The following is a 27,339-nucleotide window of genomic DNA, read 5'->3' as shown; positions in this document are numbered from 1 at the left end:
ATAAGGAATAAAACTAAACACTAAAAACAAAGAGATCGTTGCTGTTCGGACTCAAAAACTAATATTAATTTGACTGATTTATCATTTTTGGTGTTAAGAATCAAATATATTAGAGTCGACTTCCTAATGTTTTACTGCTGCTCTGTGACAAATCATAAATCTTCTCAGGAAACAAAAAAAAATAACAAAAACTAGAAATTAAAACAGCTGGGAAAAAAAATTGTTTTCTTTCTTTGGGAAAGTTATTGCAAGTCAGCGGTGCGTGCATTTTCTTTCTTGATATGTATTCTACCCGTCACTAACACAGAAAAACAAGCAACCACGCCAATCAGCCACAACATTATGACCACTGACAGGAGAAGTAAAAAACATTTGAACCATCTTGTGACAGTTCAATGTTCTGCTTGGAAACTTCTCGAGTTCTTCATGAGATACCAGATTTGTTCCACGCTTCCAATCCAGAAATGTGCCTTCTGCAGCCTGCAGCAGATAGATATATGCGCCAATCAGGCATAACATTATGACCAGTTGGGCTGGGAAACGTCTGGACCCGGCATTCATTGGTGTGGATGTTACTTCAATTCGATTCAATTCAGTTTTATTCATATAGCGTCAATAACAATACAAATCGTCTCAAGACGCTTTACAAAAACCCGGCCTGAAACCCCCAGAGCAAGCCTGAAGGCGACGGTGGCAAGGAAAAACTCCCTTTTAACAGGAAGAAACCTTGAACAGAGCCCAGCTCATATGGAGGGACCCATCTGCCTAAGGCCAGCCGGGTACAGACAGAAAAGAGAGAAGAGAACAGCAGGAGAAACATACATCTGTCATAGATACACGTAACAGGTCATCCAAGCCTTTGTGTCTTTAAGGCATGCTTGGAGTTTAACCAGCTGATTAGTTTCATCTGGTTTCATATATATACATATATATATATATATAGCTGGGTGTCGTCTGCATAGCAATGAAAGTTTACGCCATGTTTTCTAATAATCTCGCCTAATGGCAACATGTATAACGTGAAGAGTACTGGTCCTAGCACAGAACCCTGAGGAACTCCGTAACTTACTTTTGTATATTTTGTATACTTAGACATGTAGCACCCACCTAGACCAGACCAGGCACCCCCACCCCATAGCAATGACACTCCTTGATGGCAGCAGCCATCCCCAGCAGGATGCAGCCACAAAAACACTTTAGGAACAACTCAAAAAAACAAAACATGAAGAACAGCACAAGGTGTTGACCTGGCCTCCAAATTCACTAGATCCCAAACTGATCAAGTATCTGTGGGATGATCCACAGAGGACCCTCCCCTCAAAGCTGCCAGACACCACAGGACACCCTCAGAAGACCCATGTCCGTTCTCTGATGAGTCACCACAAGGGACGCCTACTCAATATTAGGTGGTCATAATGTTACGCCTGATCGGTGTATGTCCTCATAATAAGTCAAATGAATTAAAGTAGAGCAGTTTAATCTTCTATTCTTCTTCTAAAGATGCTAGTCAAATTTGTATCGAAGCAGTTTTCCAGAGAAGAACAAAACTTTAAGTTGTCCTCTTCCTGTTGCCTCACCGTCTTCTTACATCATCAACAATGTAACTCAGCTACAGACAGGTTTAACGTTTAGGTTGCACTGCAGAAAAAAAAAAGGCTTCATCAGCTGCACACATGCAGCAGGGCACCGTCGTAAAAGGACAGATGTGTATTCCTGGTGGATGTTCCCGTTAGAGGCCCCGGGACAGCGCCGGCCATTAACGAACACTTTCCGATAATAAAACCACACTTATTTATATTTATTTATTTATATTTTCCCACAAATTCCGTCTCATTTCCCTGGACAAGGCGCCGCAGTGCGGACGACCGTAGGCGCGTTAACCCTTCGCGAGCGCGCGCCTGCACCGGCACCAACAAGGGGAGCTCTGACCGGGGGCAGAGCTGGGCCGGACCCAGCCCCGACCACAGCTATGCGGTTGTTTGTTCAGCCTACCTGCCCCAGAGCTAAATACAGCCAGCGACGGACGAGGGACGGCAACGAGCTTCTACTGGAATGAGGAGAGCGTCCGCGAGCTCCCCTCCCCTTGACATGACTCTCAGACATTGTGTGAGGCGGCTTGTGACGAGCCACGGGTTAAAGATGCCCAGAGGATTTTCTATTTGGCATCGGTTTATGTGCAAAAGCCCCCGACAGACAGACAGACAGACAGACAGACAGCAAGTAACTTTCCACGCAAGTAAATATTCACTCTGAAAGAGAAAAAAAGACCTCGTTCTTTCGTATAAATTTGTGTTTTTTTTTTTACTCCAGCGTGAGCCCAAATCCTCACCTCCACACATTTCTCCAACAATAAATACTTTATGCACAGACAGACATAAATAAAAAGGCCTTCCACACGAGCTGTACTGTAAGTGCTGCGTTCAGTTTCACAGTCAGCACGTTTAAATCGTCGAGAGGAGAACCTGCTCCTCCGAGTGCGACTCGTATTTATTTATGGCTCATTAGTTCGGAGATGACAAAACAAAAAAAGAAAGAAAAAGAAGCCATGAGAAGATTTGTACTGTAGTGGGCACTGCGGAGGGCGTTTCACCAGCTCAGTAACAACTAAACTAAACAGAAAGCAGGGTCTGATGAAGTCATATCTTGGTGAGAAATTGAAATAAATACAGAAAGGACCGGTTCGCAGAGACGGGTTCATGCGTCGTCGTCGTGGTGGTAGATGTGCGGTAGCTTCTTCTCAGGCCGAAGTTTTGGTTTGCAAAGTTCCGCAAACCAAAAAAATAAAATCCCGTCGCTCTCCTCAGCAGGTAGATTTCACTGGAGACACTGTAGTGACAAGTCTCTGCTTGTGGTGCACCAGGCTTGGTGGACGTTAAAAAAAAGTCCGAAGCAACCAAAAAGTGCAAAATTGATCACCGCTACGAAAGCTAAAAGGAAAACGAACGTCTTTCCTCTGCTGCTAAGTCCTCAGATACTCCGGTGTGGAGTAGTTAAAAAGCAAGAAGTCCATTCGATACTGGTTGAAGAGTTTCTTCTGGTAGAAAGGACTGATGTGCTTAAAGAAGCGAGCGGCCATGTTGCCGTCCGTCCTGGTGCTCTTGCCGGACGTCGGGAATTTAAGCGCCCCCTCCACCCCGGCCAACTTGAGCACGGCCTGCGCGTCCGGCTCCAGAGTCTCGTACTTCCCCACCACGTCGTAGTGGATGAGGCAGGGGTGGCAGAGGGAGTGCACCCGCTCCCAGTGCTCGTTGAACGGCTCCTCCCGCTGCGTCCGGGGGTCCACGAGGTACTGCACGAACTCCCGGAAAGACACGTCGTTCCCCTTCTCCAGGGACTCCGGGTCGGGGTTGGGCCGGTGCCGGCGGATGATCTTGGTGCCGTAGCGCTTGTGGAAGGCGGTGTTGTAGCTTCGCGTGAACTTGTTGCGGTAGGCCGACACCAGGCGCTCGAAGGGGTCCCGCACGAAGATGAACTTGAGGTAGCTGCGGAGGCGCTGGTTGATCTCCGGGACCGAGAACTCGGAGAGCGTGCGGAGGTTGCCCGCCACGTGGGCCTCGTTGGCGGGGATGGCCAGGGGGTCGGTGTAGCGGCCGTCGCTGGTGAGGACCATCAGGACGCGCTTCCAGTTGGTGCAGGCAACCTGGAAGAGAAGAGTAAAAAAAAAAACATGTGAGATAAGAACGGGACCTGCAACTTTTTAAAGAGTCAAGACGAAACTAAAAATACAAGGTGAGCAGACTTGTTACAACATGTTCTGGTTTCTACATGGATTTAAAACAGAGCTACTAAACTAATTTTGGGTAAGACGCTTGTGTAGGGCTCCTTAGCCATGGACAGGGGGAGATGCAAACCTATGTGGAACATCCCACAGATACTTGATCAGTTTGGGATCTAGTGAATTTGGAGGCCAGGTCAACACCTTGTGCTGTTCTTCATGTTTTTTTTTTTAGTTGTTCCTAAAGTGTTTTTGTGGCTGCGTCCTGCTGGGGATGGCTGCTGCCATCAAGGAGTGTCATTGCTATGGGGTGGGGGTGCCTGGTCTGGTCTAGGTGGGTGCTACATGTCTAAGTAACATCCACACCAATGAATGCCAGGTCCAAAAGTTTCCCAGAAGAACATTTTATTGTCACAAGATGGTTTTAATGTTATTTACTTCTCCTGTCAGTGGTCATAATGTTTCCTCCTGCCCCGACCACCGATGCCCTCCCACGCCCTGAAACCCTCCGGTCTACAGTCAGTTTCATCTCCACCGTCTGATCTCGTCTGAACCCACCTTGGGTACGTAGCAGTAAATGAGGCTGTGCTTGTCGTCCACGATGAGGTGCTTGAGGTCCTCGGGCGAGAGCACCCGCCGCTTCCTGGTGTGGCTCAGACACGCGTCCTCCAGCAGCTCCCTGCGCTCCTGGAGGTACCTCTGCTCGGACGACAGCTCCAGGTGCTGGAGGTGAGGAAGACGCGGTAGAGGGAGGAAGAAGTGCAAGACATCTTTTTTTAGCAGTCAGTCAAAAACATAAAAGTGGCTTTGTCAAAGGCCTTACACATCATTTTTGCATCTGACCTTTCAACCTCTGCCTTGATGTGGCTATCGAGCAAAGCTACAAAGCAGAGCTTTTGTCTTCCTCTTGTGACATAATCATACTATCTACAGTCCCTCAGCCCCTTCCCTACTTTTAAATAATTTTTTTTTTTGTGTTGTGAATTTCCCACGATGCTGCACTTCTAGGTTTTATGAATTCCCCGTCTTTGGTGGTGACGATGAATAAAGTGAAATCCAGGAAGTGAAAAGTTTCCGATTCTTCAGATAAAAGAGAATCGATTACTGTCTAAAAAAGAAAGAGATCTGCAGGGAAGGCAAAGGTGAATTACCACCGGCTGGGACGTACACGTGTCCACAGTGTTTGTGTAATTACTCTAGTGCTCTCTAGTCAAGCTCGCCAGTTGCACGTTGCAGCTTTACAGTTACCATAAAGATCTGAGTTTGGCGTCAAAAGTAATAATTTCTCGCAAAGTAACAATTTCATTGTATGGTCTAACATGATGTTTTTAACATGCATACGACATTAAACATCTTGAATCTTGAATCTAATGCGTGGTTTTGGCTTCTGCATCAATTCGACCCTAGAAACGTAACTAGGCGCCGCAGCGATGCAGACCACAAGAGCTGTGATTGGTCCTCTTGGTAGTAGCGTGTTTCCTGCTTTAGTATTTCCGGCTGCTTCTACATCTCCGCAATTTTCGGACCGATTGTTTTGGATCAATAAAGATGGAACACATGGAGGAAAGGTTAACTGAGGAGGTTCGGAGATACAAACATTTGTACGACTCGTCTTCAGCGACATTTTGGCGAAAGTTTCAGTCGTCGTCGTTGAAATTGAAGCAGGAAGTAGAAATGAAAATTAACTCGACTTGCAAAAAAGACACAGCGCCGACTATCATTTGGGTGGCGTTGTTACAGAGCGAGCCAGACTGACGAGAGTCACAAATATAAATGGCTCGCACCGACGTAGGCTACGTGCGTAAGTTACGGCGTCTACGTCCCACCGTACTTTAAAAGCGCCTTAACCTGCGTTAATTGTTTCTACTTCCTGCTTCACTTTCAGCGAAATCTTGCCAAACATGAGTCGTACAAATGTTTGTAGATCTGAACCTCCTCAGTTAAACCTTTCCTCCATGTGTTCCATCTTTATTGATCCAAAACAATCAGTCCAAAAATTGCGGAGGTGGGGAAGCAGCCAGAAATACTAAAGCAGAAACACGCTACTACCAAGGGGACCAAGCGCAGCTCTTGCGATCTGCATTTGCCGCAGCGCGTAGTTACATTATTGGAGAGGTGCACGTCAAGTTACGGAACTAGGGTCTACACTGTCGGCGTAACCTCTGTGTCAACTTAATGTAGACGTATAAACCACCTATTAAGGCGTCTGTGTCCCGCAGAGGTATAAACCGCGTTTAAAGATCTGAGGGTGAACGTTTTGGGTGATTAGACATTTTTTTCCAATTTTTTCCACTAATTTAAATGTCTTTAAATACACATATACATATGTAGTGGGTCCCCGCTCCATCTCTCCATCAGTTTGGGGGTCCTTGGCCTGGAAAACATAGAAGACCCCTGGTCTAATCTACTGTTCTTACCGTGCATACGACAATAAACATCTTGAATCTTCTCTTAGCAAGAAAACAAATTAATGTTTTCCCAAATTCTAAAACCAAACCTTTAAGTAAATAGACATATTATTCTCATTCACCCATTCACAGCTCAGTTATCGCTGTGTGATGGTATGGCACTGGCCTTTTAAGAGCAACTTTGGGGTTCAGTGCGTTGCCCAAGGACACTCTGGCACGTGGAGGAGACGTGGACTGAAAAAACCTTGCAGTTAGTCGCCGAGCCAGCAACTGATCCACGGTACTGAACTAAACAAACCCCACAGAGTGCAGCTGGGGCTTGAATCTGATAACAAAAGACCTATTATATGAATGTGAGATCCAGTAAAGCTGCTGTAACGTGTAGACCTGCTGTCTTTAATTATTCATCAGACGTGTGTGTGTGTTGTTGGTCTCACCTGGTCTCCATTGTAGAGGGTCTGGAGGGGACTTCTCCTGATCTTTCCTGGTCTGCTGCCAGTCTTCACACCAGGGTCTAGAGTCAGACGTGGAAATGATTAAAACCCACATTATTAAAGAAGACACATCTCTGTTTGTCACGTTCCAGCTCGTTTCTTTGTAGCTTCTACGAGAAACCGATTTACTGTCGACAAGAGTCCTGTGAATGTTCTTTATTACGTTCGCTTTGTTGACTCTGTCGCCACTGATTTAAGGTTCAACGCGTTACTGTTTGTTTTTAATAAGTCTGCATGTAGGTCACAAATGAGGGTTTACAGTGTGTGTCGTCGTGTGTTTGCGCAGCGGTTTAAATTGCGCCGTAAAGACGTCCGAGTGCGGTCATCGTTGGGGGAAGGTCACTCAGAGCCAACTTTCCACCACCGCTCCTCCGCTGTAATTTAGTCATGACGTGATGCCTCTTTAAAAAAGAAAACCTCGCCTCCTATCATTTATAGATTCTATAGGAACAGGGTGTTCCTATGAAAACGCTGTCAGTAAGTCCAACACGTGTTAAAGTCAAGACACGAGAGTCAGCCGCAATATTAAAACCACTGACAGGAGAAGTGAATAACATTTAAACCATCTTGTGACAGTTCAATGTTCTGCTGGGAAACTTTTGGACCTGGCATTCATTGGTGTGGATGTTACTTAGACATGTAGCACCCACCTAGACCAGACCAGGCACCCCCACCCCATAGCAATTACACTCCTTGATGGCAGCAGCCATCCCCAGCAGGATGCAGCCACAAAAACGCTTTAGGAACAACTCAAAGAAACATGAAGAGCAGCACAAGGTGTTGACCTGGCCTCCAAATTCACTAGATCCCAAACTGATCAAGTATCTGTGGGATGATCCACAGAGGCCCCTCCCCTCAAAGGCCCCCACTGACAACATTGTGTTGCCAGACACCACAGGACACCCTCAGAAGACCCATGTCCCTTCTCTGATGAGTCACCACAAAGGAGACCTGCACAATATTAGGAAGGTGGTCGTAATGTTATGCCTGATCGGAGTATATTCTAATGCAAAAAGGTTAAATGTTTATCCAACATGTATTTACTACAAGACAATAAATAAAATAATAATTAAACCCTGAGACAAACGTTCTAATCTGCACCGTTTGCGTAAATCTTTTCAATCTTTTTATTATTGTTTCCCACACACACATATCTGCAGCAAATTAAACCCGCGCAAAAACGAAACAGACTCGGAGAACATCCACAACCAATTTTCTCGACATTGCACAACCAAACAGCGAAATTAGCACATGCTAATTAGCTGCGGGCTCGAACAATGCTTGGCAGCGGGTCATGAGAAACTTAAATATGTCTAGATGGGGGCCCTGTTAACGTCCCGGCCTCGCTCTCAGGCCTCTGTAAACACATCTGCCCTCCACTCCTGCCCGATGACAATCTGCAGCTAATGGTGCTAGTGATTTGTTTCGCACATGTATGTTAACAATGCAGAGGGGCTGCTTTACATCTTCCCCACAAAGCTGGAGGTGATGAGAGGTGGGGGATGTGCCTTTTTTCTTTTAAACGCAGATTAGCATGAGGGGAACTACTTGAAAGAAACAAGAAACACACTCATATGGAAAGAACATCAGCTGGCAGTAAAAGGAAAGGTGAAGGGTTACGCTGTGTAAGTGTGGAATCCAAACGCAGACAGAGGCCGTGTCTCCTCTTCTTCTTCCTGCTGCGTTCACGTCCAGCAAAACAAAACAGAATCGAAACCGTTCTGAAATATTTCATAAATCTCTAAAATCTATTTACTGCTGACTGCTTGTTCCACATTAAATCGTGAAATCTTAACCGCTTCCTGATATTAAGAGGAAGCGCAAAACACAAAAATGGAGAACAACTACAGCGCCGGGCGAGTCAGCACATGGGCGCCGTCCGTTTACTCATAAAAGAGGCTCCGACACAGAGATCGTGGCGATACGGTTTGTCCCCGTTCCTCCTCTCTGCGTGAGCTCACGAGAATCAAACTAAATCCTCCACTTCCTCTCTGAGAATCTGAGCCACATCATCCCGACACGCAGAGGTCGAAGTTTGAGTCTCAATGAAAGCTTCACTGGACGGCGAACCCTCATCTTATCCCAAATTACATTACATGCAATTTATGCGTGCTAAAATAATATGATAAGGTTCATGCATGTATGAACTGGTGGAAATGTTCTGTTAGGATGCAACCCTGAAGATAAAAGGAAGTGTCATCCCTTTATTGATGCACAGGCCTCAATAGCAGACACTTCCAGTATCCTGAATGAAGTGTCGAAGCTCTCTCCGTCTACAGCGCTGCACTTCACGTCTTAAGCAGATAAGCTTTCTGCGCAAACCCAGGACGCTTCCTCAGGAAGCTGGAAAGTAGGTCAAGAGACAGTCGTGGAGGCTCTGCTCTCATAGCAGCGGTTTATTGTATGTGTTGGAGCACAAACACCACGGAGGGGAAACGGCTCGAGTGTGTCATCCATACTGATATTATGAGGGGACGACAGGAAACGGAACGAGTCAAGACACAATGTTCTGCTGGGAAACTTTTAGACCTGGCATTCATTGGTGTGGATGTTCCTTAGACATGTAGCACCCACCTAGACCAGACCAGGCACCCCCACCCCATAGCAATGACACTCCTTGATGGCAGCAGTAATCCCCCAGCAGGACACACACACCAAAACGCTTTAGGAACAACTAAAAAAACCATGAAGAACAGCACAAGGTGTTGACCTGGCCTCCAGATTCACTAGATCCCAAACTGATCAAGTATCTGTGGGATGATCCACAGAGGACCCTCCCCTCAAATGCCCCCCCACTAACAATGTTCTGTGTCCAGACACCACAGGACATCCTCAGAAGGCCCATGTCCATTCTCTGATGAGTCACAAGTGTTTTGGAAGCACAAGGTGGTCATAATGTTATGCAAGATCGGTGTATATTCTAAAACGAAGATGCAAAGATTTAAAAAACGTAAATGTGCGTCCGGCATGTATTCGTTACACATTCTGCAATCAAGTTAAGTAATAACATACTGATATTATGAGGGGACGACAGGAAATCGAAGGAGTACATTTCAAATACAAGACTGCCGGGACTTGTTTAAAGGTAACACACAACGTAATGAATCCATGTTCATGCACCCTTAAAGATTGAATTATTATTATTATTAGCTAGCACAGAGCTGCTCAAAGTCGACGGTTCGCTGAGTTCAAACTTGGAAAGCGGCGACATTATCTCACAAAAGGTCATCCTACGCTGGGTTGACCAAATCGCGGCCACATTAAAAACCATTTCCTGTGAGGCTACTAGTACCAGGAACATTTACAACCGCTAAGAGGTAAGCAGAGAACACAGCAAACTTTTTTGGAGCTTGACTTCCTTAATAACCAATCTGTGTGGTATTTTTTTTTTTTTTTTTAAAAAACAATAAGGAAGTAGTTTGTACTTTCCCATTAGTGGTGACCTCTGCAGAACTCCCATCACGCCATGACCATGAACGGCTGCTTGAGTTGCTTTCTACCACATTAGTGCAGCTTTACAATCAACAACTAGTGGGATTGGATTACTGTGTACAGGTTCATTCAGGTTCATGGTTTACAGATGTGTGAAGGTTCTTAGTCGTCCGGGTCATGTTATATCCACAAAGAAAAAGAAAACATTAAATAAAGGCAACTGGACTTGTAGAGATTCTTCAAAACGTTTCCACAAGGTAGATTCTTCAGCTCTAAAAGACTGGTGGGACGTTGGGGTTTAAACAGAAACTTCTGTGGGTGTTACCCACCAGAAACAACCCGTTATCAGTCAGAGGCTCTGGCCTGGAGGTGTGAACGGAGGCGAGACTTATTTTTGGTGACAGATGTTCAGACTGTGTTGTAACATCTCAGTCCACCTCCTCTCTTCAGGGAAGGACTTTCCAGTTGGACATAGATGGCTTCCTTTACTCCTCTTTCCAATCATCATTCTCGTCTGGCTAACACATGGACGTTATTCAAGTCAATTCAGTTTTATTCATTTATATAGCAGCAATAGGGCTGGGCGATAAAACGATAGCGATATATATCGCGATAGACACGTGATCGATATCAATAGAAAATACGTTCGATAGAATGTTCGATAATTTCACTCGAACTCCGTTAGAAAAAAAATAGGAAGAAAACCCCGAGCCAGAGCTGCAAGTCATTCTGGGGGATGTAGGCAGAGGAAGGGCTTTAGCCTCTGGACCTATCACGGCCCAGCTAAGCCAGGTTGGTGGCATCAAGAACTAAAAAAAGAACGGCGTGGAGTGAAAGGAGAATATGAGTGCCACAGCGCGAGAGGAAATTGTAGATAAAAAAGGAAAGGTCACGTCACCAGTTTGGAAATATTTTGGTTGTTTTAAGTCAGACAAGAGTCAGACCGATGTTGTCTGCTAACTTGGTGGGAGTGAGCATATTAATTGGCTCTTGTCTCTTGATTAGTAGTCGGTTAAGTTTCGTTTCTCTGCGTATTGTGCTTAAGTGAGTGAGCGTCTGAGTGCCTTAGTTTTCCGGTTATATGAGCCTAATCTTTTTTCCACGGCTACTGAATATTAATTAAAAATGAATGAAAATTAAATGCAATTGAATATGTCATTGTTACAATTTAGGACGGGATTTTTATGACCCTGTCAGTCAAAGTGACAGACAACGAAAAAGTCTAGCGCAACATCTGATCTAGAGGTACACGGCAGCTGTGCCATATACGACAAAACTTCAAAGCGATATAAAGAAATAAGGGTGCAGTTTAGCACAGTTGAGAAGTCTGGGTAAAATAGGTAAAAAAAAAATCATATCGCCCAGCCCTAAGCAGCAATAAGAATACAAATTGTCTCAAGGCGCTTTATAAAGTCCGGTCTGAAACCCCCAGAGCAAGCCTGAAGGCGACGGTGGCAAGGAAAAGAAACCTTTTAACAGGAAGAAACCTTGAGCAGAACCTTAAGCTCATATGGAGGGACCCATCAGCCTAAGGCCGGCCGGGTAGAGACAGATAAGAGAGAGGATATGACGAACGAGATAAACATCTGTCATAGATATACACCTGACTACTGGTGATACAAATATACAGATATAGCTGATGATGTTACACGACTTATAAGAGTCATATTTGTTGACCTCAAAGGAGTTTTCTGTATTGAACCACATGTTTGTGGATGGGTTGTTTTATCTTTGCATTCCTTGTTAACAGACACTGGTCAAGTGAGTTTCTGATAGGTGACATATGTTCCTGTTTAATAAAACCCCAACACCCCACCGGTTCCTTTTAGAACCGAAGACCTGGACGAAACATTTTTAAGAAACTCTACAAGTCCAGTTGCCTTCCTCTTAAGACTGTTTTCTTCTCTTCGTCTGACTAGTGCAATGTTATTGTGGTTTTGCAAAAAATGATCAATCTCGCTGATGTTGGTTGAGCGACCGAATCTCCATCTACCGCCATAATCACGTCAAAGCTTGGCTTACTACACTTCCTGTAACTTTTAAACCAAACATCTGGTAAGAATGAATAAGCTTCCTATCAGCCTCAGCTGCACATTCGTCGTATTTACTGGAAATGACTGTTAAACATCACCTTATTAGTAACATCACCGTGAGATCAGCAGCTCATATCTCATAGTACGACTTTATATAGAGGCTTGCGGAGCCGTTTGTGTAGTCTCACTCTTAGTCACGCTTCAAAGATTATGTGTCACCTGGGTACAATCTCAAAATATATCTGAGATAACGTCTCAGCTTGTTGAGGGGACATGTCCCCGAGTTTCCGTCCATTAGCGCTGCTTTCTGTTAGTCTTTTTTGAGATCTTTGATGAAATATCAAAGCTTTCACCTGCGCTCTCACGTCCAGAGTCTTCTCCGTTAATGGAAAAGTACCCTTCACGTGCTATTCCAACGTGTTGTTATCATAGTAAATGACTTGTTTTTGTGTGTGTGTGTAGCGTGTTTTATCACATGTACCAGAAAAACCACCGCTTCCTCTCATCAGAACCAGGAAGTGACACAAGTCATGACAGTTGAAAAAGAGCAGAACAGGGGCCTCTGTCTGGTTGCGTATACAAACGGGGCTCATGATTAACTCCGCTGCGTCTGGGTTTAACGGTCCACCCTGCGCAAGGAAACGCCGATGTTATATCCCCGGACAAACAAGCCTCCATTAAGCCTGTATACAGGTCTGGGTCACTGTAAACAGACTGCACTATGCACCGACTAATCAGCTGACAGAGCGATAACGATGAAATCTAAGACATATACTAAAAGTGAGTCCACTGCGTCTTGTGTTCTCGTAACATCTAAACATTTTCAGTTGTTAACGTCACTGGACAAATCTCTGCCCCGTCTCTAATGACAAACAAACTTCTCCTTTGCTTTTTATTTTGAAAAAGCAGAGCACAGGGGATTACGTGGCATCGATTAAGTCAACGTATACTTTAAAGAGGCGTAATTTAACTTAACTGCACTTGAAACGAAGGAATTGTCTTTACGAGGGAAACGTGATGGAGTTTCCACGGCGCGTGATGACACGTGGTTCGATGCGCAACTGAAAGTGACTCAAAGAGAAAATAGGACGTCACGTCAAATTTAGTCCGAGCGAGGAGACGACGGGTCTGTCACGAGTAAATGTGTTTGTTTAGCTCGCCTCTAAGGTGTCACACCATCTGCTACGAGCTGCATATGGTGGTAATTAGACCGACGAGATGAGGTGACTTTACGACGAGAGAGAGAGAGAGAGAGAGAGCGGTAGTTCTTTTTAAGCATACTCTCACCTTTTATTTATTTACACGGCGTGTTAAAGGGGAATTACTATTTTTTACAACCTGGACCTTATTTCTGGCATAAAATACTATCATTTACTCACCCATATAACTTTTGGAGTCGTTCGGAATATATTTAGATTCAGCAGAGCGGCGCGTATATCCATATAATGGGAGTGAATGGGGCACCGAAACGCAGCCTCTAAATAACGCATTATCTGCTGCGAAACTCGTTCAAGAGTTACCTGTTATCATCATCCGGGGTCCGTAGATTGACCTACTAACCTCTGACCTGGATGATGTCATCTCTGAGCGCCACACGCACCCGCGACGGTCGGCTTGTTTACCTGTAATTTGCTACTGCTAGTTTTTTTTGCAACATGGCTGAATAGTTTTCCGGTTCTGAGGTTGTGGACGACGACTTTGTTTATGATGGACGTCCTTACCGTTTTTTAGCCAGAGTATACGGATGAGGAGTTCAAACAGCTGGCCAAAGAACAACAAACCGCTGCACGACGCGGCAGATAATGCGTTATTTAGATGCTGTGTTTCGGTGCCCCATTTACTCCCATTGTATGAATTTACGCAAATCTAAATATCTTCCAAATGACTCCAAATGACACCAAAGTTATATGGCTGAGTAAACGGTTGTATTTTATGCCAGAATAAGGTCCAGGTTGTTAAAAAAAAAAAAAAAAAAAAAAAAAACGATAATTCCCCTTTAAAGATATTAAATCAGCATCTCTCATTTAATCCTTTTAAAGGCTTCAGCGTGACGGACTACAAGTTCACTCAGGTTAGACATTGAGCGTAGAGAGAGGCCCTGACATGCAACTGTATAAACACAGCATGCATGAGTATTAAAAGATGCTCTAAGCTGACGGGATTGTCGGGCCTTGTGCAGACTGGTGCACACAAAGTCTCCTGCACTAGACGTGAGCGTCGAGGCCCCAGACGGATTCGGTCATTGACAGCTCCAATAAAGTGTGTTCAGACAAGATGGCTTCGCCCTCAAAGAGGACAAGAAGAGAGAGAGAGAGAGAGAAAGAGAGAAAGGCAGTGCCTGTCTTTAATGGTTAAAGTTAATGACGACCTGATGGCCCAGTGGTGAGGGTGCATGCCACATGGGCAAAAAAAAAAATGCCTTTAGCAGCTGAGTTCTCCAGTTTGACTTCAGGACCTCTGCCATGTGTTACTTCTCCTGCAGCTCTTTCCTCATAAACTCTGTTTCTACAGTGAGTATCAAACAAAAAAAGGGCAAAATAAAGTAAATTTGCTGTGCTTATCTTAACAGTCTTAGGATTAGGGGTGTCCTGGTCACGGTTCGGTGCAAGTAAGATACGCAACTATGAATTTTGTGCACCACTGCAACCCACATCAATAGCACATGGAAGTTAGTCATCTGTCACCAAAGACTTTTCTTCCTTCCTCTGGTTTGTTGCGTTTCTGTTAAGGTATGTCACAATCAGTATCTAGGTATTTTTGGAAACGATCGGATCGTTATCGGACTTCGGCCGCGCTCGGTTATTTATTTTAGGTCTTCCATTAAAACCAAAACCACGTCCCTGTTGCGTGTTTAAGTGGCGGTTTTGTGAAAGCTGCCAAAAAATCGGCGAAATCTCCCGTGACTAAACGCGTCTGCACAGAAACAACCGACAAGCACTGGACGTTTAAAAGGAAGAGAAAAGTTTCCTGGAGACGGCGTCGAGGAGAAAAATATTCCAGAGAGGGTTAGGGAGTTTATTACAGCGCTGGATGACCAGAGCAGAAGAGAACATAGGTTTTCTGGAGCCAAAGTACAAGCTACCCTCACAACACCACATTACCTTTGACAGAAATATTTATTTATTGAACGTAATCCAGTCGCATCGAGAAGAACACAAGGGAAACAAGAAAAGGCTTAAGGGATCTCCAGGGGAGGAACTTTCAGAAGCAGACTTCAATCAGACGATGAAACCACAGCATCGTCTCTAAGTACTCGAGACACAAGCCTCTAGTTCTCGTCTTTGCACATGAATGCACTAATGCTTTGCTGCTTCCTTTTCCTTTTCTTCAAGAAACTACCTTAATGTTAGCGCTTTATAAAAAAGAAGGCTTAATGATTTACAGGACGGAGCATGCACGTCGGGGACGCTAACAAACAGACTTTTGATACACCCCGTAGACCAAACAGCCGGCAGGTACAGCATGTGGTGCGCAGCGCTCTGAAGAGAAGAGCTGCCGTCTTTGTGGGAGACCCTGAAGGCGTCACGACGGTCTTTGTTCGTTCCACAACAGCAGCTCTGATGTCAATATCAGGTGATACTGCTGGGTTATGCAAATACGTGTGTTCAACGACAAAGACGACGGCGTGCGTTCCTGTGGTAGGTGTAGAAAACGGATCAGCCACAACATTGTGACAGGACAATTCTGGACAATGTTCTGCTGGGAAGCTTTTGGACCTGGCATTCATTGGTGTGGATGTTCCTTAGACATGTAGCACCCACCTAGACCAGACCAGGCACCCCCACCCCATAGCAATGACACTCCTTGTCATTGCTCAGCAGATGCAGCCACAAAAACACTTTAGGAACAACTCAAAAAACATGAAGAACAGCACAAGGTGTTGACCTGGCCTCCAAATTCACTAGATCCCAAACTGATCAAGTATCTGTGGGATGATCCACAGAGGCCCCTCCCCTCAAAGACCCCCCCACTAACAACATTCTGTTGCCAGACCCCACAGGACACCCTCAGAAGGTCCCATGTCCATTCTCCGATGAGTCACAACTGTTTTGGAGGCACAAGGGAGACCTACGCAATATTAGGAAGGTGGTCATAATGTTATGGCTGATTGGCGTATGTGAAAAATGACAACCACCACTGTCAGAAGAACCACCGGGATCCTGCCTCTTGTGACCTGCAGCGCAGAGCATCGTGAAGTCTGGCAAAACAAAAACTTTTTAATTCATCTCAGCACTCGGGGGGGGGAAAAACTCGACGGGAGTTAAAGCTCAGCGGCTCCCGCATATTCTTGACCGGACAATTCTCAATTGTGTCCCCGCGGCTGGGAAAAAATAGAGGAGAGCGTTCCCCACCCCTGGAGCTGGTGAAGTCGTGTACAGCTGCCCGGGCAAACGAAGTGGAAGAGTTGGCGAGGGCAGAGCGCAGAGCAAACAGCAAACAGAGAAAATGTTCATGGGAAATCAGAAATGATGAGTTTAGCAAGAACACATTCACGAGAACTGGTCCGGCTCCATGTCAGCCTGTTGTCACGTTGGTTTGAAAACTGCTACCTCTGCAAAAAATAAAACATGCCACGCTCTGCCTCTTTAGTTTGTGCGTTTTATTCAGTTTGGTTCTCGAGAAAACAGCAGAAAGATATTTCCTGTGTCAAACCGAAAGCGGCGACGACTCGACAGATTAACCCTGACAGCGCACGAGTGTCGATTTCGCTTATCTTTTAATCTCCGACACGTTCACTTCCACCCTTCAACGGTGCTCATGCCGCGCATCAGCGCGCTACGCCGAGCTCTCTGTGCGATACTTGACGTAGTAACACGTACACACAGGGGTGACACTGAGCTGCAGCGCTGCCGAGCCGGCGCGACCACATTAAAAGGACAGGAGTCTGAGCGGAAAAATAAACTGGGTGTTCGTCTCTGTCGATGTGTCTGATGAGAGAGGAGGACTGGAAACAGCACATGTCGGGGGAATTTCATCAGAGCGTTAAGAGTCGTCTTCACTCGAGGCTCGACGGGTGGCGACTTTAGGAAATGAAACAAGAAGCGGTGAGAGCACGCATCGGGAATAAATCAGGCGTCTGATAGAACGGTTCTGATACGAAGGGGGGGAAAGGTCACGGGGTTGACTTCCTCTCCCCAGTCAGCTACAACTACACCGATCAGCCACAACATTATAACCACTGACATGAGACGTCGAGCAACAACATCGAGCATCTCGTCACAAGATTGTCACAAGATGTTCTGCTCTGAAACTTTTAGACCTGGCATTCATTGGTGTGGATGTTCCTTAGACATGTAGCACCAACCTAGACCAGACCAGACACCCCCCCACCCCATAGCAATGACACTCCTTTTTTTTTTATTTTTTTTTTACTACTTTATTGCAATATTTTGTCTACATATACAGCAACTTCACTTACTTCCCCTTTTACATTGCATTTTTTTTTTTTTTTTTTTTTTTTTTTAAACATAAGGCAACAGAAAAGAGACAAATAGATAAATAAATACAAAAAAAAAAAAAAAAAAGTTAAAGGGAGGGGGAATTTGTTATATGGGTGTGTGTGCGTGTGTGTATGCGTGTGTGTGTACTTGTTAAGTATTTATTGGGGGGAAGGGTATTTGTTATTGGCTATTTATGTGTATATGAGTATAAATGTGTGTGTGCATAAGAACGGTGTATTTAAGTCTACAAGAATATCATTACTGCATCCTGTGTAAAGTATTACATATTTATTGACTGCATATCATGACTGCATATAAACATATCCTGTGTGAAGTACGACCTATCTGTTGACCGATTTGTATCATCTCATATTATTAAAATAATTTGTTATTTTATATATCATTTTATCCGGGTATAACTTTTGCCATTTACCGAGTTGGTTCCTAACTTTAAAAGTAAGTTTTTCCATCTCTAAAATATTTTCTATTGTGTTATGCCACTTACAAAGATCTGGGGCCTTTGCTTCTTTCCAACCCCTTGTTATCTGTTTTATTGCGGATATACGTAGTATATTGAATATTTTTTTATGTTTAGGTTCAATTTTCTTAGCCAAGTCCATCCCTAGTAAGTTCTCTATTCGCAATGACACTCCTTGATCCCCAGCAGGACGCAGCAACAAAAACAGTTTAGGAAGAACTAAAAAAAAAACATGAAGAACAGGACAAGGTGTTGACCTGGCCTCCAAATTCACTAGATCCCAAACTGATCATGTATCTGTGGGCCGATCCCCCGTGTGAGGCCCGGGGTTGCCAGACACCACAGGACACCCTCTCTATTTATTAATACGTGACAGCGCTTCTTGACTCGTCTACAAAAACAGTGTAAAATTAACAGTGAAAGTGCGAGGACAGCGTCTGCTTTGTAAGGAGATCTCTCACATTCCTCGTCAGATTACCAACCGATGGAGGAACTGATGCGACGTGACAGAGAAGTAATGAGTTCATAATAGCCAAGCCGGACTGGACTTGTATTTTCTTCCCCCGAGCGCCAAAACCCAGGGTGGTGCTGCTGCAGGAAGTCGCACAATGGAGGCAGAACAATAAACACACTGGGCTTCCTGTCCGGCATTAAACAGTGGGCTTAATTGGCAGATTCAACGTGTGTGTGTGTGTGTGTGTGTGGCGCCGTGTTGGTGGCATGTGTTGAACTTGATGAAGAGCAGTGTTTTTGGTTTTTTTTCATGATGCAGTGGTTTTTAATAACCATTATCTGCCTAGTCAGCAGTTACGAACAAATATTTTGCTCTAGAGCTGGAGGTGAAAAACACCGAGCAGGAAACAGGTCGGTGGAGCTGAAACACACTCACGAGGCTTGAAGAGTTACCACAGCGCCGCAGTGATGACACACTGATTGCAAAAGTTAAGGCCGTTAAGTTATTTAACTTCACTTCTCCATTGACGCACCCCCGTCTCCACGTACAAATCACCGACGCTGCACTTCCCTTCGGTCACGCCGGATGTTTGTCTGACTGTCATTCTAGTTTCACAGCGCACTGAGCGACGTCACTGCAGCAGGTAAAGAAAGAAACCTCTCGGAATTAAAAGGCCGACTAGAGAACAGACAAACTCCAAAACAGCAAAAAAAGAAGGTACGACCGCGAGCCAACGAAACACGACCAGCGAGCAGCAGATGTGTGTGAAATTGGGTGATCGCGAAGCCCGACTCCAACGAAAACAAAGGCATAATCTGGCAAATGAGCGCGGCATAGAAAGCAACCGCTGGTTTCAATTTAATTTAATTTAAATGTATTCTTTGACGTGATTAAACCAGTTTGAGCTCTAAATCGTTTCTCTGGACCCACGTGAGGAATAAATCCACCGCAGGTGTCGGTGTCAGGTAAACTGGCTCTTTAACTATATTCCTCTATATCCAGTCTTACCTTGGCTATACAGTATACACATGATCAGGCATAACATTATGACCACCTTCCTGATATTGTGTAGGTCTCCCTTGTGCCTCCAAAACAGTTGTGACCCATCAGAGAATGGACATGGGCCTTCTGAGGGTGTCCTGTTGTTACTGGTAACAGTATGTTGTTAGTGGGGGGGGGTCTTTGAGGGGAGGGGCCTCTGTGGATCATCCCACAGATACTTGATCAGTTTGGGATCTAGTGAATTTGGAGGCCAGGTCAACACCTTGTGCTGTTCTTCATGTTTTTTTTTAGTTGTTCCTAAAGCGTTTTGTGGTTGTATCCTGCTGGGGATGGCTGCTAGCCTGGTCGTTACCATCCTACGTACTTCCGCCCGAAATTTGATTTCGGTCTGGCACGTTAGTCTGGCCCAATGTAATAGGAATCTGTCTCCGTAATGGGCGGATGCTTATTTTGAGGTTTAAAATCATTGGAGTTCCCTTAACCAATCAGCAACGTTTGGTAATGACGTATATTGTGCGCCGGAGTTCAGGCTCTTACGCTTACCACTTCCGCTTCCAGTTAAATAAATCAAACTTTTCCCAAAGCCAGTTGGAAGGAGAGCTACGACGTCCTTGCCGTTTATAAAACTGACAAGACAAGCCTCTTGTTCTGGTTTTAATTCCGTGATGCTCTCGAGAGTTGAGACAACTTCGCGGATGGCTTCTAGCGTCTCTTCCTCGGTCGCCATTGTTGCTATGCTGTTGAACTACAAGCTTCGCTGGACTACAAGCAACTCGGCAGGCGAGTTCCGCGTCATCACTCAACTGTTCGCTGATCGGCGCGGTTACACGCGAACCGCAGAAGTGCAATTTGGCCAGACTCCGTGCCAGACCGAAATCAAATTTTGGGCGGAAACGTAGGATGGTAACGACCAGGCTAGGTGGCTGCTGCCATCAAGGAGTGTCATTGCTATGGGGTGGGGGTGCCTGGTCTGGTCTAGGTGGGTGCTACATGTCTAAGTAACATCCACACCCATAAATGCCAGCTCTAAAGGTTTCCCAACCTAACTGGTCATAATGTTAAGCCTGATCGGTGCATATATCTATCTACTGCATGCTACAGAAGACACATTTCTGGATTGGACGCGTGGAACAAATCCGATATCTCACGAAGAACTCAAGAATGTAGCTTGAAACCATGGTGTAACATATGGGAACCACACAGCTACAGACTGTTCTAGTGGCCGCTTCCCTTTTATCTCGTTTCACTTCGCTGTAAAAAAAAATCAAAATCAAAACGGGAGTCGACACGGACGGAGAAATGAAAAGAAACGGGATTATCCGGGATAACACAGAACTAAATAAGACTCCGGTGACTCCGGCTAGATACACGGTAATTAAAGAAGCCGCCGCGGTTTTGTTTTGTTGACATCCTGTGAATTAGCGCTCTCTCTAATGTGGCTCCGACTGGCTTTTTAAATGTCAATTGCATTGTGCTACCGGCGGGGCCTTTTTAAAGCGGACAAGCCTAAACGAGTCAGGCGGTGGAGGGGGAAAGGAACGGGGGGGGGTTGCAACATGTGTTTTGCAAGCCTGTTACTGACAGACACAAAAAATGATTCACAGCTTTTCTGAAAATGCTGTGTGTGTGTGTGTCACGCCTGTTACGTCATGTTGTTACTTCTAATGGAGCTTTTCATTGTATGTTTCAATCAGTATCTTTTACTTCTGAGCCATAAAATCGAAGAATAAACCAATAAATAAAACGGTAATGATTCAGATTTGTTGGGAAACGTGTTTCACCGAAGCTGCGAAACATTACACAGAACAGAACTTAGCGTTGGCCTCGATGCATGTCAACAAAAAGTCACACTGACTGATGAAGCTGCCCTTGCCAACACATCCGAAAAAAAAAAAAAACGGGTCCCAGCTCCTTTCACCATCTTCTCTTTGCTTTTTCAACCACTCTGAATAAACATCTCTTCCCTCTCCTCTCCTCTATGCCCACGTGCTGCAGAACGTAAACGCCGACCACAAATCAATCATCCTCCCGTTTCTCTCTGACTCCTCACCCTGGAAGTCCCACGGGGGATCAATCCGTCTTTTGGAAAAGCGGTCATCTCCCCCCCACCCCCGGGGAAACAAAAGAGGTAAGAGGAGAGGTAAGAAGAGGAGAAGAAGAAGATGGAGGAGGGTTACAGCGGAGGGAGGAATGTGGGGGTCCTCGCTAGGAGTGGGGGGCTGTGAAAACATTCCACCGTTCACAGTGAGCTTATTCATGGCTCCGTTTCATTCACATGTCATTATGCCATCTGTTGCACACATGCACTCTTAACACATACAGGTGTGCCAGTGCATCAAAAAACATTTATTAACGCCATCCAGGCCACGCAACTACTGCTATGAAGCATTATTCTTTATAGTATCTCGTCTCTGTTACGTATAAATCCAGTCTGCAGGTATCAGCTGACAGGCTTTATGTCACAAAGACATTTAAAAGTTCATGCACGACCATGTTTAGCCACGCAGCCGCTGACATAATGCAGTAGTCTTTACAATATCTCGTTTTGTTAACCATAAAACCAGTCTGCAGAGATCGGCATTCATTAAGTGGCTTAATATCCATAAAGTCAAGTATCGTGGCTCCGTTAAAGTGAAGTCTGTATATCAAAATGACTGTTACGGCCAAAAAACACACTTACTAACCCAACACAGAGACGTTTAAGCGTCTGAAAGTCGCATTAAAAGTTAATCCTGCGCCACTTTTCTTTACTTTTTTCTTTAAGTTAGCCATGTAGCTATAGATATGATGCAGTATTCTTTATAATATCTCATTTTATTAGCTATAAATCCATTCTGCAGGTATCAGCAGACTGGATTTATATCTGCTGATACCTGCAGTGTAGAAAAAAGACATTTAAGCGTCTGAAAGTCGCATTAAAAGTTGATCCAGCACCACTTTTCTTTACTTTTTTCTTTAAATTAGCCATGTAGCTACAGATATGATGCAGTATTCTTTATAATATCTCATTTTATTAGCTAGAAATCCATTCTGCAGGTATCAGCAGACATAAATTCAGTCTAGAGTGTAGAAAAAAGGTCTGCTACGACCAAAAAACCCCACATAAAGATATTTAAAAGTCTGAAAGCTGCATTAAAAGTTAATCCATGCACACTTTTTGTGCTTTAATCCTGCATGGCAGCCATGCAACTATTACATAACGCAGTAGTCTTTATCTTATCTTGTTTTATTAACCATAAAGTCAGTCTGCAGGTATCAGCGCACTGACTTTATGTCTGCTGGCGCCTGCAGTGCAGCAAAATGACTGTATATACATATTTAAAAGTCTGAAAGAGACATTAAAAGTTCATGCTACACCATTTTGTCCTTTTATCTTTTATGACAGCCATGCAACTATTAATGCAATGTTCATTAACCATACATTCAGTCTGCGGGCAGTAGTGTGGCTGCATAAAATAAAAGTAGAGCTGTGTTTTTGTGTCCTGTTTAAATAAAAGAAATAGATCATTACATGGTTCAGTGTGGTAGTTTTCTTACCCGGCTTGGTGATGCTCTGGAAGTAAAGCACGAGAACGAAGAGCGAGCCGAGGCACGTCGCCAGGAACAGGCGTCCTCCGCGGGGCATCTTCATCCTGAAGCCCGGCTCAGCTGACGGAGCCCCGGACCCCTCGTCGTCCTCGCCGCCGCCGCCGCCTCCGCTGCTGCCTCGACACGGTTCATACGCGACAACCCGACGCGAGATGAGAGACTCTCCGAGGAAATAAAATAAGCAACCTAATTTTCATTTAACTGCGGTTAAACTACAAAAAAAAAAAGTGAGAAAAAAAAAGAAGACCATCCAAGAAAAGTGTCGATAGAGACTCGGTTATTATTAGATGCTGTTTCTAGGGTATAAATCCACAACTTCTGGTCCTCACCGGCTTTTAAAACACTTTATAATATTGTCACCTGGTATAAAACATTACACACGGTTAAGTTTTAATGTGTGAGCTCCTAAACAGAGCTGGAAACTGAACCAACGGTTTAGTTTAGGTCTTCAGCTCTTGTGGTAACCCGCACCTATGAGGAGGAGGAGGACTGGAGTTTACTGAAGCTACACAAACTTCTTCTTCTTCTTCTTCTCTTTCTTCTTCTGCTGCTTCTGCTGCTTCTTCTTCTTCTTCAAACATGGACGGGCACCGTGCCATGACGTCACACACACCCCTCTTTCATGCGCGCCCCCGCCCCCTCTCGTTCGCGGCTGTGTTATGGTGCGTTCAGGTACTCCAGGTATTTTTTTATATATATTTGACAGAAAAAAAATCAAGATTTCAATGGATTAATTTAATTTAAGTGTGGCATTAAACATAAATAAATAAATAAATAAGCAATGCGTAAGTAAAATTTCACTAACAGAGACCACGCCTTAATTTTTAGCAAAGAAGTTTATTGGTGGACTGGACGTGAAGGAAATGGATGGAGGGGGGGAGGACTGGGTGGATGGATGATGGCAAAAGGAACCCAGGGACTCATATGGAAAAGACAAAAAAAGAAAAGGGAGGGAGGGAGAGGGTTAGGAGGACACACCTTTATAAGTAAACGCAGGAAACAGAACGACATGGGGTGTGGTCTTGTTCCTGAACCAAAGTTAGAATAAGTTAAACAGTGAGATGTTTTGATTTAAACAAATTAAGATGTGCTGTTTATTTTAGTTTACAGTCTAAGTTAAGATAAGATAAGACTTAGACTTATATCAGTGTTGTTGATCCACAAGGGAAACTGCTTGCTCACAGTAGCTAGTAGTTGCACATAAAAAAAAACACTCTTAAGAACCACAAGTAAAAGAAAAATGAAATAAAATAAAGTAAAAGGAAATCTAGTAAAATAAAATACAAATAGTACAAGCCCCACCGCTCGCCTGATGACACGTGGGATAGGCTCCATGAGTGAATGAATGAACGAATAGTATAAGCCAGGGGGTTCCCAAACTTTTCCATGCCAAGGGCCCCTAAACAGCATTAGCTCCTGGCCGAGGACCCCCTTTGCAAGCCCACAGACAATGCTACAAATATGTAAAGAAACATCAACTTTTAGAATGTTTTTTTCTGTCCATTTTGCATTAGCTACACGCTAGCTTGAGGAGCAAAGCAGCTTGATAAATGACGCAAATCGCCTGGTCTACACAGATTATGAGGTCATGAGCGATGTTTTGACTGGCAGGGAAACAGAAAGATGAGCATGGCAAATAACATTTAGATATGATATGTTATTAATAATTATGTTTTATTTATAATAATGATTAAAATAATTAGAGTATATATATATTTTTTTGCAATTTTTTTCTCATCTTCCCTCCAGTTGTCTGAGGCCCCCCTAGCGCTCCCTGGCGGCCCCTCAGAGGGCCGCGGCCCCCACTTTGAAAACCACTGGTATAAGCAACAACAACAACAACATAAAAAATGTACAGAATTAGCGATAAGATAAAATAATGTGACAGCCAGGTGTTACAGCGACAGACAAGACTGAAAAAAAATATAAGTTAGATAGAAAATCAAATAAGATAAGAGAAGAAAACTATATGAGTAAATATATTAAAAAATATTTACAGACAAGTATTAAGAAAGTAGTACCTAACTACTACTACTACTAACAATAATAGTTTGGTCAGTAACAAACCAAAGTTAAATAAAAGGTTGAAGTGGTGGAAAATATATATAAATATATATATTTATATGTATTTGTGAATAACATGAGTAATAACAGACTGCAATAGGAGGATTCCCCCACCCAGCCCCCCAAAAAAAGGTATTGCACTAAAAATAACACAAGCATGAGAACAAAACTAATATGGAAAAGGAAAGAAAGAAAAGAGAGGAAGAGGAGGGAGGACACAGCTTTATGAGTAAACGCAGGAAACAATGACATGGGGTGTGGTCTTGTTCCTGAACCTAAGTTAGAATAAGTTAAACAGTGACAAGTTTTGATTTAAACAAACTAAGATGTGCTGTTTATATTTATTTTTACACTACGGCGGTCTGTTTAGGGCGAGGTCACAAAGAGCACTCAAAGGCAGCACAGATAAGATAAGATGATAAGGTGTTACACTGGCAGGACAAGACTGTGCAAAAAAACACAAGTTGTATACAAAATCCAATATGATAAAAGAAGAAAACTACATAAGAATAATAATAACTATAATAACTATAACATTTCACTGTGTGTTGTACTATGTATAACTGTGCGTGTGACAAATAAAACCGTATCTATCTTATCTTAGTTTGGTGAAAAAACAACCAAAGCTAAATAAAAGGCAACAAGTAACAACAAACTCCAACAGAAGGATTGCTCTTTAGAAGTATGAGAACACGGTGAAAGTACCTGAGATATCCTGAATATCTCCCACCCTCTGCATACTACTGAATTAACTCCTTTTGTTATCTACAGAGGAAATTTAGGGCTTTTCACTGATACCAAATGTGAAGGGGTGGTGCTTTGGTACCTTTCTCTTTCTCTTCAGCGTTCTAGTTACCTTACAAAGATTGGAGAATTTAAAAAAAAACTTGTGATTGGACAATATCTGTTTTTTCCTGGTAGGCAGGAGATAATGGAAACTAACAGTTAACATGACGCTGGCCAAAAAAAAGTACTAAACAATGTAGAATAAATGGTACGGATGTCATTATCTTGAGATAAATGCGTGCACGTTTTGTAGCTACTCAGTGCCAGTTAAATTTTGCAGATTGCATACCTAGATGCTGCTGCAGGGGGAAGCAGTGTGTGCCTCTGTTGTGACACTGGCTTCAGCGCTGACCCAGTTTCCTCTTGTTGGCTTTGTGCACCATTGTGCAAAATGACAGAATATGCCTGCTCCCAATAATCCATCAGCTCCCACAGCGGTATAGGTGAAGCTTTATTTTTAATGTAAACGAGTGAAAACAACCAGTTCTTTGTTGGTTTTTATGTAATTTATAAATGTGAGCACACACCTATGACTGCCAAGATTACTCAAGCAAGTTTTTGACAGATTGCTGAGCTGAACGAGGTTGAATTCTATCAAAATCTTCAGCATACAAGAGTTATTTTCATTCCTGAACAAGATGAAGGCCTGGGGTAAGGTCATTATTAACACTAGATGCATCCTTCCAGATACAGTCTGACCTGCATACCTCCCAGGCAGGGTCGCGGGCCTGATTAAAGTCACAAGACGTGGCAGAGAGCGAGGCAAACGAGTAAGTGCCAGGTCAGCGTGTGAGCAGCGCAACCGCTCCTGCTGCCGTATCCGAGAATGCTGTAATTACATCGTCAGACGTGTACAACACGCAGCGCCTCCTGCCTGGGTTTCCTTGGACGCACTTTACAGGGATCTCAGGCTCGAGGACGAGAGCGAGGCATCGGTTATGGGCGGCCTGGCAAACGATGTGGTTGTTTAGGCCGATGTTAGCTTTCACCGCAGGACTCTCACCAGCAGATGGTTTGCTGACCACCCACGGGGACTGATCTGATCCTCGCTTGTGATTGAGGAGTTTTCTTGCAGCCAGAGGAGATGGAGTGTGATCACAAGTCCAAGTGACTGTCGGTTCTGTTGGAAAATGGTTGCAGCTTGCAAACAGGAAGTGTTTCAAATGTTTTCAGTTCACCTGAGCTGCGTGACCTGGAACCTAGAAAAGGTGCATATAATCTATCAACTCTGTGTCACCCTTAAAAGTGGAATATACACAGTTTTTATGCTATAGTTGTTGATTTTTTTTTGCACTGATTGCACGTAATTAAAGCTTAGAGGGGGGGGCCTCAGTAAAACACATTTAATTAGTGACTGATGGGACTTTTCGGGAAAGCAAACGTTTGCAGTCGACCTTCTAAGATGTGTTGTGAGAGCTGCAGTTAGCGGTTAGCGTCATTACCG

General features: G+C 44.1%; 1 protein-coding gene across 1 annotated transcript; it reads right to left on the bottom strand.

Annotated features, from left to right (window-relative positions):
• Positions 1–1,661: 1,661 nt before the first annotated feature.
• On the bottom strand, positions 1,662–23,569 carry LOC311494815 (carbohydrate sulfotransferase 11-like). The gene is made up of 4 exons (XM_084554047.1): positions 22,995–23,569; positions 6,561–6,637; positions 4,274–4,438; positions 1,662–3,640 (listed from the first exon to the last, which is right to left on the bottom strand). Exons 1-4 carry the CDS (start codon positions 23,086–23,088, stop codon positions 2,960–2,962), a joined length of 1,017 nt encoding a protein of 338 aa, XP_084410173.1. The 5' UTR covers positions 23,089–23,569; the 3' UTR covers positions 1,662–2,959.
• Positions 23,570–27,339: the final 3,770 nt, after the last annotated feature.

Source organism: Chelon labrosus (genome assembly GCF_963514085.1).
Source record: "Chelon labrosus genome assembly, chromosome: 10".
Taxonomy (NCBI): Eukaryota; Metazoa; Chordata; class Actinopteri; order Mugiliformes; family Mugilidae; genus Chelon; species Chelon labrosus.
The sequence above is the reverse complement of the archived record's forward strand: the minus strand, read 5'-3'. Positions and strand labels throughout refer to the sequence as shown.

Excerpts from the sequence above, each read along its gene's own strand:
- LOC311494815 (XM_084554047.1), bottom strand. The coding sequence starts at position 23,088 with ATGAAGATGCCCCGCGGAGGACGCCTGTTCCTGGCGACGTGCCTCGGC. Across the intron at positions 4,439-6,560 it reads CCCTCTACAATGGAGACCAG|CACCTGGAGCTGTCGTCCGA; the intron begins GTGAGACCAACA and ends CCTCACCTCCAG. Across the intron at positions 3,641-4,273 it reads TTTACTGCTACGTACCCAAG|GTTGCCTGCACCAACTGGAA; the intron begins GTGGGTTCAGAC and ends CTTCTCTTCCAG.